This window comes from Oncorhynchus gorbuscha, linkage group LG09, assembly GCF_021184085.1.
Source record: "Oncorhynchus gorbuscha isolate QuinsamMale2020 ecotype Even-year linkage group LG09, OgorEven_v1.0, whole genome shotgun sequence".
Classification (NCBI taxonomy): domain Eukaryota; kingdom Metazoa; phylum Chordata; class Actinopteri; order Salmoniformes; family Salmonidae; genus Oncorhynchus; species Oncorhynchus gorbuscha.
The window spans coordinates 32362716-32374951 of NC_060181.1; the positions used below are offsets into that span (position 1 = coordinate 32362716).

Genomic DNA, 12236 nt, shown 5'->3' on the forward strand with positions numbered 1-12236 from the left:
TGCCAATGGCTCTGCTTCACAAGAGCATAATGACAATATCATCTTTGCTCTCCTGAGACTGTCTTGTTGAAGGATCAAGGTATTAACATACATACATACATACATACATACATACATACATACATACATACATACATACATACATACATACATACATACATACATACATACATACATACATACATACATACATTAGGCTACAAATTATAGTGTAGAACTACATTGCAACTACATGACCCAGCTGGAATCATCAGGGTCATCTGACTCTCTCCTCCATTCGTGTTCCATTAATATTTGCATATTTAACCAATTAGGATAGTCAAACTAATTAGGCCTACTTACTCCCGAGTGGCGCAGCGGACTACAGTCCCTGGTTCGAATCCAGGCTGTATCACATCCGGCTGTTATTGGGAGTCTCATATGGCAGCGCACATTTGGCCCAGCGTCATCCGGGTTTGGCCGGGGTAGGTCATCATTGTAAATACGAATCTGTTATTAACTGACTTGGCTAGTTAAATAAAGGTTAAATTAAAATAAAATAAAATACTCAAGTGGCCTTGCTACTGTAAATGCATAAATCCTGTAGCTGGCGCAAAAGCGCCGATTACCGGTGGCAGGCGGAACAACCAGGAAGTCGCTAGTGAAAACATTTCCGTGCGTCATGATCTGAGAATGCTTGTATATAAGGTAAGTTTTCTTGACAAACTGCAAATAAAAGTGTGTTTAAAAAATCACCCGATAACTAACTGGACGAGTTTATATTTATACCCACCGAGAGTTATTATTCCTTTTCATTATGCAATTGTGTCATTTGCCTTTCGTGCTGCTTGCGTTGTTGTACGTCGAAGATGGTTTCTATTTCTTCGAAAATGAGAACTAATGTACTAAAAATCCCCCACATTGTATTATATTCAGCGATTTATTAGTGTTTAAGTCAATAACTTAACTCTACTTTTGCAGCCAAATAGGACATATTTTGTGACCAATACACAGTTGGCTGCAGGTGTGCTCACACTAGGCCCTGTCTGTTAGCTTTGATTCTAACTTTCACCTTGTGCTTTGCAATACAGTAGTATATTCTCTTCACCGTTAGAAAGCCAAGATAAAAGTTGTAAAGATTGTCAATCAATCCCATGTATGTATGTATGTATGTATGTATGTATGTGTGTATGTGTGTATGTGTGTATGTGTGTATGTATGTATGTCAGGATGTCTGTTGAAAGCCAAGAGAACCGGACAGTGGAGGTACTGGGGGTACCTGAGGAGGTGGAGGATGAGCTCCTGTATTTGTACTTTGAGAACAAGCGTCGTTCTGGAGGAGGTAGTCTGGTGTCTGTGGAGCTGGAAGGGAGCCGGGCCATATTACTGTTTGAAGAGGCAGAGGGTAAGAATGGATTCCGTCTGTGTAATTCTTGTAATCTGATATAATGTTGAAGGCTAATAAATTTCCTATGTACCTACACAACATCTTCATGAATCATTCTTTATCTGGCTCCCCATTAGCTGATGTCTTCGCAACAGCTAGTATTCCTGCGGTCCACAAATTTAATGATACTATTGTACCAAAAACAATTATTCTATTACCATCCATAGCATTCTGATTTATATCTGTGTTTGATTGACAGTTGCAGCAAGGGTCCTGTCTAAAGGACCCCATGTCCTGCACAACTCTGAGTTGACCGTAAGGAAGCCTGCGTGTAAGGATCCATGGAGACTGTTGCTGCGGGGGGTTAACCCAACCACCAGTCAGGAGCTGGTGGAGCTGTATGTAGAGAACATGATGGGAATGGACATAGACGATTACACTCTGTACCCCTCACCTGGCAGGGACCTGTTCCTAGTACACTTCCGTCAGGCCTTCAATAAAGGTTAGGGGTTTTCCTATCAAGTTCAAAGATGGAATCCACAGTAGGGGGAAACGGCATCGTTGTGCAGCGTTGTAAAAACATCATAGGACATATTGTGCTCTATCGTGTGTGCAATGTCAGAAGGGGAAAAAAAGTTTGTTTGCAGTAACTTCTTTGATGTTGTAGTATCACAAACAGACATGCAGAGTTCAATTTACACCATGACATTTAGGGGGTGTCTGTATCGAGTGCATGCACTTGCACAACATTATTTTCTAGGCCTAATAATAAAGATATACTTTAAATGGTAAAAATGTATTACCTTTTAATGTGGCATGAACACAGCAAGTCATATTTTCATCTGATTGTCAAACAAATCACTTCAAAAAGTAGGCATGTTCGTCCACTTCAAAATGATTCCAGCATTCCAACTGGATGTATACTCGTGGCATTTGATGACTGTAAATATACATCTCTTACAAAATGACAGAAAGTGTTCCTAATGACATTCAGCGATTGCCATCGATTAGGCTGGCATTAATTTATGCGTCTTGCTGACAAAAATACTTTTTTTGTAGCCAGAAAAGTTGGGACACTTGAAATTGCCTGAAACTGTCCCGGGACAAATGTGATGGTCACCCTAACACACACAGTCAAATTACTAGACTAGGCTACAATGTGTATTAAAATGAAGTTCAAATAGGCCTACTGGCAGCCAGTGATGTAGTGTTAAAAAAAAGAAAGCAGGTGGGTAAATTGGTTGTGGTGGAAAAAGTTACACTCCCTATACTTTCAATGCATTCTTAAAATGTATTTTAATTTAAAGGGTGGGTAAACGGCACACCACTATGTCTACACCACTGCCGGTAGACTACCCTCTCAGACAAGGCAGTTTTAAACACCTGAACACATGCAGTATAGGTAGCCTACATTCAATTAAATAAATGATTTGAATAAGCCTGAAGGTATACCCTCGTTCATGAGTTGTCCATAATTCATGAGTTAATGCTTGCGGTCTTCCCAGATTGTGTGACATAAAACACTACCTTTTCTTTCCTTACATGAATGACATTTGACAGTGTTATTTGCCACTGGTAAGCATTTAACAATTGAATAAAAACATTGAACTTAAACCCTGTACAAATCATGGATCGTGGCGATCTTGGAACATGCACTATAAGTGTAACAATGCCTACGTAACATTTCATGATGTTTCACCGTGAAGCTGTTCTCATGGGCACACAAATCCAAAATAATGTAGGCTTATGCCATTGCAAAATCAAATGCTTCTAACCGTCACTATAGGCCTAATTAAAACCATAGATTTTAAGTAATTGAAATGATTTGGCAAACAATATAATTATGAATGTATTTTAAGTGGCTCTGCTTTTGCATACAGTATAGTTAATGTGTGTATTCTTCCTTATTTTGCATGCACAGACTTCCAGAAGCTTTTCACAAAGATTTCTAAGAAGCCTCTGGATGGAGCGCAGATTGATCTGGAACAGATCGATCAGACTGACTCCGTCTTAGTGGAGAACCTGCACCCCAGCATCACAGCAGACATGCTCAATCTGTACCTGGAGAGCCAACTGGGTGGGGGCGGTGGAGTTAAGGAAGTCGCCATCATCTCAGAAGGGGTTGCCAGGGTCTCCTTCCTGGACTTTGACTGTAAGTTTTGAACATAGACTTATATGGTTTGAATGTACTGTGTCTCTACCGAATGTCTCTTTTTGACTGTAAGTTATGTTTTCTACTCAAGAAAAAAAAGGACTTCGTACATTTTGTATACAAGCATTTCTGTTGTAGCTGTTGTATCCATTTTAAAGTACTAATGTTGAAGTATGTTAATGAAACATAAAAGCTATAAAGAAAGGTATTCAAATCCTACCATGAGGGTCTGGAGTACTGCTGGTGCTCCCTTCTACCTGATAATTAATTGCACCCACTTGGTATCCCTGGTCTAAATCAGTCCCTGATAAGAAGGGAAGAATGTACTGGAACTGGCTTCGAGATCCAAATTTGAATTTGATGGCTATAAAGCTTGCAAGTTTTATGTAGCTGTTGAATGTGTTTTATTCCCTTCCTTATTACATCTAACAGCAGTGGAACGTGTCCTTAAACAATCACACAAACTCGAGAAGATGGATCTGATGGTCAGGCCTTACTTCTCCTTCCTCCAATCAGAGGACTCCTCCTCACCTCTGACCGATCCCCTGACCTCTCTGAATGGAACATCCGATAGTAACACAACGAACACACCACAGACAGAGAGTGGTGGGCAATCGCAGACTGGTTCTCTCCCTGCAGCCAGTACCAGTGACTATTCTCAGTCCTCCCATCAGGTTACCTCTGAGCCCCTGGTCCCCCTGCTGTCCCACCCTGTATCCCAGGCAACAGCAGCCCAGGGAGGCATGAAGGACTTAACATCGATCCCAGAGCCCATGTCGAGCCACATCCCCGTCACTGACCCAGTGAAACTCGCGCTGCTCCAGCTCAGTCCCCTGCTCCAGAACCTTCAGCTGGCCCACCCAGCTTGTAGCGTCCAGATCAGGGAAGACGGGGTCCACATGACCGGGTCTGACCGGCTGGGGCTGGAGCAGCTGAAGAATGCTATGTTGGAGTTCCTTGGGGGTGTGGCCCAGGCTCATCTCACCTTTGACCTCGAGAAGGCCCACTTCCTGGCCAAACAGGAAGTGAAGGACAAGCTGCTGCAGACGTTGAAGGACAAGGGACTGCCGTCCATGTACACAGTGTCGGACTGCGTTGTTGTGGTAACGTCTCTGTCTTTCAGCTTGGTGAGCCAGGCGTGTAGCTTACTGAAGACCCTGCTGTCTGACTTCAGTATCCCCGTGGACAGAGAGTATGAGTGTATGCTGTATGCCCAGGAGTGGACTGGCTTCCTCCAGTCTCTGGGTCTCTGCTCTGCTAATGTGTCAGAGAGGGGACAGATAGATGTTCTGACTCTGAGAGGGTTGGAGGAGGAGAAGCAGGCTAAGATAGTAGAGTTCCTCAGTACACCCATTAAAACAGAGGCTATCATCTCTATGGAGCCAGGCATGTTGAAGTACATCCAGACCCACCATCATCAGCTACTAGCTGATATGGACCAGGTGTCTATCTTCCCTCTGGATGCACATGGTATCTGTGGACTCCGAGTAGGTGTTTTACCTTTTTGAAATATAATAAAAACATTCCCTTGCATTATCTAAATTAATTCACATTATATGCAGTAATCCTCTCATACCCTTTTCACACAACCGAGTCAAGCTGAGCTGTACTGGGTTGGCCTGGTTACACGTGCTGGAGAGGACATTGTGAAAATCAAATATCTGAGCCAGAACAGTACGTTTGAGTTTGGCTTACTAGTGTGAAAAGGGTATCCAATGTCTTTGTGAATAATGGTCTTATAGAGCGTTTCATACTCGTCATGTCTGTGATTGGTAGATCCACGGCAACGCAGGGGCGTGTCAAATGGCTGATGAGGTTCTGAGGGGCGTGGTGTCGTCCATCGTTACCAGAACCATCACAGTGAACGAACCGGGCGTGGCGCGGTTCCTCATCCAGGAGGGAGAGGGGACCAGCATCCTCAGGGAGATGCAGGCCAAGTTCCAGGTCTACATCAACATGGAGAAGGTGCACTGGGAACCCCTGGAGAACGAGGTAACTGGCCCAATGATGACGATATTAATATAGACTGTATTATCGATGCTTTTACTATCATTACTAATTCACTTGACAAATGAGGTTGCCGAATGATAAAGATCTACACATGGATGTATAATGCAATTTGTTTTCTGTGCCATGAACTTGTTCTTCTACATTGTTTGGATAAGCATAGTTAGACAAATGGTGTATTTCAGAGATCATAGGAGGCTGGTGGGAGGAGCTATAGGAGGATGGGTTCATTGTAATGCTGGAATGGAATTCACAGAACTGTATCAAGTATCAAGCCGTTTCATTTATTCCATTCCAGCCATTACAATGAGCCCATCCTCCTATAGCTCCCCCCACCAGCCGTGTGTGTGTCTGTGTGTGTACACAGTATGTCTCTGGTGTATTCTAGCTTTGTGATCTCCCTACAGGACATCTTTGAGGCTGCATGGAATATGACGTCCCATCAGAGCTTCCAGAGAAGGTCCTCAGATGGTTCCTTACAGGCTTCCACATCAGTTCTGACTCATACTAACCAGTCTTCCAACGACCTCTCAGCTCCAGACATAGGTACATACTTTAATTATTCTCTAAGCGATCACATATATTTGAAAAAAACGTTTTACATAAATTGTCAGTGTTGTACCCAGCCTAGACACTGAAGAGCATATGGAAGCACAGTGGCCAGAAGGGAGTTATTCTATTGGCATTGTTGTTTTGCAATCACTGAAAACATATGTACTGATCCCAGGTCTTCTAGAGGAGGCAAAGAGGCTGTTCTCAGCCATAGATGAGATGGTGGACTGTGGCCTCTCTAGTCTGACCAGAACCACTGACATTGAGGAGGATCTGTATACGGCTGGGGAACCCATTGCCCTCAGCACCGACCAGGGCCCAGACAGAGACACCACTGATGTGGAGGAGCAGGCTACAGAGCCGCTAGTGGAGGGAGGGGGTAGTGATGATGAGGGTGCTCTTGCTCCTCTGGTTGCCCAGGATGGAGGGCTGTCCTGGGCCACGCAACTCTCCTCTACCCTGGATGAGGAGGCCCAGATGTCCCTGGCCATCCAGTACTCCATGGAGACCACAAAGAGGTCCCTGACTGAGGAGGAGGAGCTGCAGAAGGTTCTGGAGCTGTCCAAGAAGATGACGAAGATGACTCGGCATGATGGTGGTGCCATGGCTACCCCTTCCCTCCCTGCTGCTGGCTTGCACCTCGATCAGGCTGTCCAGGTGTCTCTGCAGGAGGCCATCCAGTCAGCCAACACGGCAACAATCTTTGTGTTCGCTGGCTACAGTTGTGACCTGATCAGAGTGGACATTGCCCTGAACAAGAAGGTCACTCTGAGGAAGCATGAGGAGAAGCTAGAGCACCGCAGCCTGAGGATCCTGTCTCAGTACCACAGGTACGTGTGTGTGTCTGTGTGTACATTGCATTTTTTTTATAGTGAGGGGCACCGACATGGAAAATGTATATCGATATCAGTTGCAGTTTTTCCATTTAATATTAAATTGGTTCGTAGAAAATACGTTGTGAATGTTTACTTCTATTTGAAGTCCAGACAAGTGCTTGCTGATTGTCCATTGGGACAGGTGTGTTCTGACGTTATAAACCTACCTAACTGTTTTGAAAGTGCCTTCCTCACCATCTTCAATAAGCATGCTCCATTCAAAAAAATTAGAACCAAGAACAAGATATAGCCCTTGGTTCACTCCAGACCTGACTGCCATTGACCAGCATAAAAACATCCTGTGGCGAACTGCATTAGCATTGAATAGCCCCCGTGAAATGCAACTTTTCAGGGAAGTTAGGAACCAATATACACAGGCAGTTAGAAAAGCTAAGACTAGCCTTTTCAAACAGAAATTTGCATCTTGTAGCACAAACTCAAAGTTCTGGGACACTGTAAAGTCCATGGAGAATAAGAGCACCTCCTCCCAGTTGCCCATGGCACTGAGGCTAGGAAACACTGTCACCACCGATAAATCCACTATAATTGAGAATTTCAACAAGTATTTTTCTACGGATGGCCATGCTTTCCACCTGGCTACCCCTAACCCGGTCAACAGCCCGGCACCCCGCACAGCAACTCTCCCAAGCCTCCCCTATTTCTCCTTCATCCAAATCCAGATAGCTGATGTCCTGAAAGAGCTGCAAATCTGGACCCCTACAAATCAGCCAGGCTAGACTATCTGGATCCTCTCTTTCTAAAAGTATTTTTGCAACCCCTATTACTAGCCTGTTCAACCTCTCTTTCGTGTCATCTGAGATCCCCAAAGTGGAGACACTCTAGACCCAAACTGATAGACCTATATCTATCCTACCCTGCTTTTCTAATGTCTTTGAAAGCCAAGTTAACAAACAGATTACCGACCATTTTGAATCCCACCGTACCTTCTCCGCTATGCAATCTGATCCTGAGCTGGTCATGGGTGCACCTCAGCCACGCTCAAGGTCCTAAATGATATCATAACCGCCATCGATAAGAGACATTACTGTGCAGCCGTAGGCTTTGGACTCTGTCAATCACCATATTCTTATCGGCAGACAAAAAAAACGTTGGTTTCTCAAATGACTGCCTTGCCTGGTTCACTAACTACTTCTCAGATAGAGTTCAGTGTGTGAAATCGGAGGGCCTGTTGTCTGTACCTCTGGCAGTCTCTATGGGGGTGCCACAGGGTTCAATTCTTGGACCGACTCTCTTCTCTGTATCCATCAATGATGTCGCTCTTGCTGCTGGTGATTCTCTGATCCACCTCGACGCAGACAACACCATTCTGTATTCTTCTGGCCCTTCTTTGGTCACTGTTAACTACCCTCCAGACGAGCTTCAATGCCATACAAATCTCCTTCCGTTGCCTCCAACTGCTCTTAAATGCATGTAAAACTAAATGCGTGCTCTTCCACCGATCGCTGCCCGTACCTGCCTGCCCGTCCATCATCACTACTCTGGACGGTTCTGACTTCGAATATGTGGACAACTACAAATACCTAGATGTCTGGTTAGACTGTAAACTCTCCTTCCAGACTCACATTAAGCATCTCCAATCCAAAATTAAATCTAGAATCGGCTTCCTATTTTGCAACAAAGCATCCTTCACTCATGCTTTCAAACATACCCTCGTAAAACTGATCATCGACTTTGGCGTTGTCATTTACAAAATAGCCTCAACACTCTACTCAGACTGCATCCAATTTATCACAGTGCCATCCGTTTTGTTACTAATGCCCAATATACTACTCACCATTGCGACCTGTACGCTCTTGTTGGCTAGCCCTCGCTTCATACTCGTCGCCAAACCCACTGGCTCCAGGTCATCTACAAGTCTCTGCTAAGTAAAGCCCTGCCTTATCTCAGCTCACTGGTCACCATAGCAGCAACCACCTGTAGCACGCACTCCAGCAGGTATATCTCACAAGTCATCCCCAAAGCCAATTCCTCCTTTGGCCGCCTTTCATTCCAGTTCTCTGCTGATAATGACTGGAACGAACAGCAAAAATCACTGAAGCTGGAGACTCATATCTCCCTCACTAGCTTTAAGCACCAGCTGTCAGAGCAGCTCACAGATCACTGCACCTGTACATAGCGCATCTGTAAATATCCCATCCCCATAATGTATTTATTTATTTATCTTGTTCCTTTGCACCCCAGTGTCTCTACTTGCACATTCATCTTCTGCACATCAATCACTCCAGTGTTTAATTGGTATATTGTTATTATTTCGCCACCATGGCCTATTTATTGCCTTACCTCCCTTAAGTAATTTGCACACACTGTATATAGACTTTTTCTACTGTATTATTGACTGTATGTTTGTTTATTCGATGTGTAACTCTGTGTTGTTATGTGTTGAACTGCTTTGCTTTATTCTTGGCCAGGTTGTAAATGAGAACATGTTCTCAACTAGCCTACCTGGTTAAATAAAGGTAAAATAAAAAGCATGGGATGCCCATTCACAGTTGATGGCCCATCAGCAGGCAATTAACTATGGTAACTTGAGCCTGTGAAAATATCTGTTTTATGCCTGCAGGAACAGTCATGTTAAGTATGCTTTTTACAGAATGGTGTAGGTTAAAAATAAACCTAGATTACGATATGCCTTGCTCATATCAATATTAAAAGATATCATATGGAATTTGCAATATTGGTGCCAGCAAGCAAATGTTTTTATATTTACAAATAAATTCAATCAACCAATCAGGAGGTGTCTGGACTTCATCAAGAGGAAACATGCCGTGGAGGTCACCATCCAGGGAACCACGGCAACCATCTCCGGGTTCAAAGACTTCGTTACCGGGGCGATGCCGGACATGAAGCTCCTGCTGAGGAGGATATCCACGACGACATCAGACGCCGACATCCTGCGGACGGTGCAATGGCTGTGGCACGACCCAGCGTCGTCAGGAACAGAGACCGCGTACGCTCCGGAGGCGACAGTGTTTATGGAGAACGCCTGGAAGATGAGGCAGAAAAAGATCGACATCCTGCTCAACAACCTGCCGCACATCATCAACTTTGAGAAGATGCAGGAGTACAACGTGGCCTCTGGGAAGTCAGTAACCATCTCCAGGAAGATGCTGAGCTCAGAAGACTTGTACTCAGATATACAAGGTAAAGAACTTAGCAAATACTGTATGTGAGCCTATAATCATGTTATTTATTTTTTGGTAAATAACAATTACATTTGTGAGATGCAATTTAATTACTGACGCAATATCTTAACAAAGCTATTTAATATGTTGCACCGTTTTCCGTCATGCTATATCGCACTTATATTGCTACAATATGTTGCACCGTTTTCCGTCATGCTATATCGCACTTATATTGCTACAATATGTTGCACCGTTTTCCGTCATGCTATATCGCACTTATATTGCTACAATATGTTGCACCGTTTTCCGTCATGCTATCTCACACTTATATTGCTACAATATGTTGCACCGTTTTCCGTCATGCTATCTCGCACTTATATTGCTACAATATGTTGCACCGTTTTTCAGAGGAGGACTACAGTCTACTGTCCAACCTGCCTGAAACGTCCAGAGTGAATGAGGATTCTGATGAGTTTCAGGATGTTGTGAAAGACTTCTACGACTCCATACATGAATACCACAACAGAATCAAAATCATTAAGGTATGTAGGATCTATCGATGTCAACAGCAACTAACCATTAACTTTGTGCTGTATCAGTGACGTCAGAAGCCATTCCTATGTTAATCGCATTTCCCAGGTTGAGAAGCTGATGAATAGGCTCCTTTACAACCAGTATAGACTGAAGAAGGCTAGTATAAATCAGAGTGCCAATGACCCAGAAGTGGAGCGTACGCTGTACCACGGCACAAGTGAGACCAGCGTGAAAGAGATCTGCGTTCATGGCTTCAACAGAAGCTTCTGTGGAAAGAATGGTAAGGCTTTTCTAATAGTTTTTTTGTGTGTCTCACAGTAGTTCATCAGCATTTTTTCCATTTCACTTCATTTTAGCATTGTTTTCATGTAGACTTGTAATAATGTGGCCTCTATATCCTGGTCTCTCTGCAGCCATATACAAGTTATACTTTACTAATTTGGCCTGTATCTCTTTCTGTAATAATTGAGTCTCTTGTTGTGGTTTCTCTTTGCAGCCACTGTTTATGGTCAGGGGGTCTACTTTGCTCTGAACTCAGCCCTGTCTGTCCAGGATCAGTATTCTCCCCCCAACGCAGACGGACACAAGTTTGTGTTTGTGACCAAGGTGCTTACTGGGGACTACACGCAGGGCAGTCACTCCATGAAGACGGCTCCTCTGAAGGAGAGCTCTGAGATACCCCTCAGATACGACAGCGTGGCAGATAAGATGGACAACCCCTCTCTGTTTGTGATCTTCAACGACACACAGGCTTACCCTGAGTATCTCATCACATGTCAGAAGATTAATTGCTGAGGGAGGGAACTCTGTTATCCTAACTCTGGTTCGGGCATCGTGTTTTTACATTTTTCCCTATTGGGAAGAGGATTCATGGGAATTCTATTTGAAAAATACTGTGCATTGTGTTTCTTTAATCATGCATCTTAATTTAGTTTTTCTAACTTGTTTACGCCACTGCTCTTTATTTATGAGACAATATAGCCTTCAACAGTATAATGATTACAAATACTCAGTTATCCATACCAATAATGAAGTGCTCATTCTGGGGCGGCAGCGTAGTCTAGTGGTTAGAACGTTGGACTAGTAAACGGAAGGTTGCAAGTTCAAATCCCCGAGCGGACAAGGTACAAATCTTTCATTCTGCCCCTGAACAGGTAGTTAACTCACTGTTCCTAGGCCGTCATTGAAAATAAGAATTTGTTCTTAACTGACTTGCCTAGTTAAATAAAGGTTAAAAAAAATACAAAAATCACAGTGCAATTGAATCATGAATTCGCCAAATGCTATGTTCTCGACTAAAACCGTATATTTAATTGTATAGTTTGATTATAAAATATCAATGTATTACATGATATTTTACCTGTGGAATGCTGTTTTAACCAATCAGGATTAGACCCCACGGTTGTAGAAATGCATTTAACAAGTAATGTGTCTTGAACAGCCAAACATTGACCCTACTTATTATGTTGCCTTTCATATTTATTCTATTCCATCTGTGTGATAAATACCCTATTTATCCTTTACATTTACTTTGGGTAAAAAGGTGGCGTTAATTGGATTTATGTTCAATAAAACTCTTGTCCTGTCTGTTTTTCTTTTTGTGCACA

General features: G+C 43.4%; 1 protein-coding gene across 2 annotated transcripts; it reads left to right on the forward strand.

Annotated features, from left to right (window-relative positions):
• Window positions 1-607: 607 nt before the first annotated feature.
• Window positions 608-12216, forward strand: LOC124043400 (protein mono-ADP-ribosyltransferase PARP10-like). 2 transcript variants are annotated; one of them, XM_046361980.1, is made up of 12 exons: window positions 608-687; window positions 1209-1384; window positions 1626-1868; window positions 3288-3518; window positions 3951-5005; window positions 5295-5510; window positions 5933-6071; window positions 6253-6907; window positions 9705-10114; window positions 10504-10637; window positions 10735-10909; window positions 11126-12216. In XM_046361980.1, the coding sequence occupies exons 2-12, from the start codon at window positions 1210-1212 to the stop codon at window positions 11422-11424; spliced, it is 3732 nt and encodes a 1243-aa protein (XP_046217936.1). In that variant the 5' UTR covers window positions 608-687; window position 1209; the 3' UTR covers window positions 11425-12216. The 2 variants fall into 2 exon arrangements, with proteins under 2 accessions (XP_046217936.1, XP_046217937.1); XM_046361981.1 differs by lacking the exon at window positions 1626-1868.
• The last annotated feature ends 20 nt before the right edge of the window (window positions 12217-12236 follow it).

Bases quoted from the DNA above. Each gene is read 5' to 3' on its own strand.
- LOC124043400 (XM_046361980.1), top strand. From the start codon at position 1,210: ATGTCTGTTGAAAGCCAAGAGAACCGGACAGTGGAGGTACTGGGGGTA. The intron at 6,072-6,252 runs GTACATACTTTA...TACTGATCCCAG, and splicing joins CCTCTCAGCTCCAGACATAG to GTCTTCTAGAGGAGGCAAAG. The intron at 10,910-11,125 runs GTAAGGCTTTTC...TTCTCTTTGCAG, and splicing joins AAGCTTCTGTGGAAAGAATG to CCACTGTTTATGGTCAGGGG.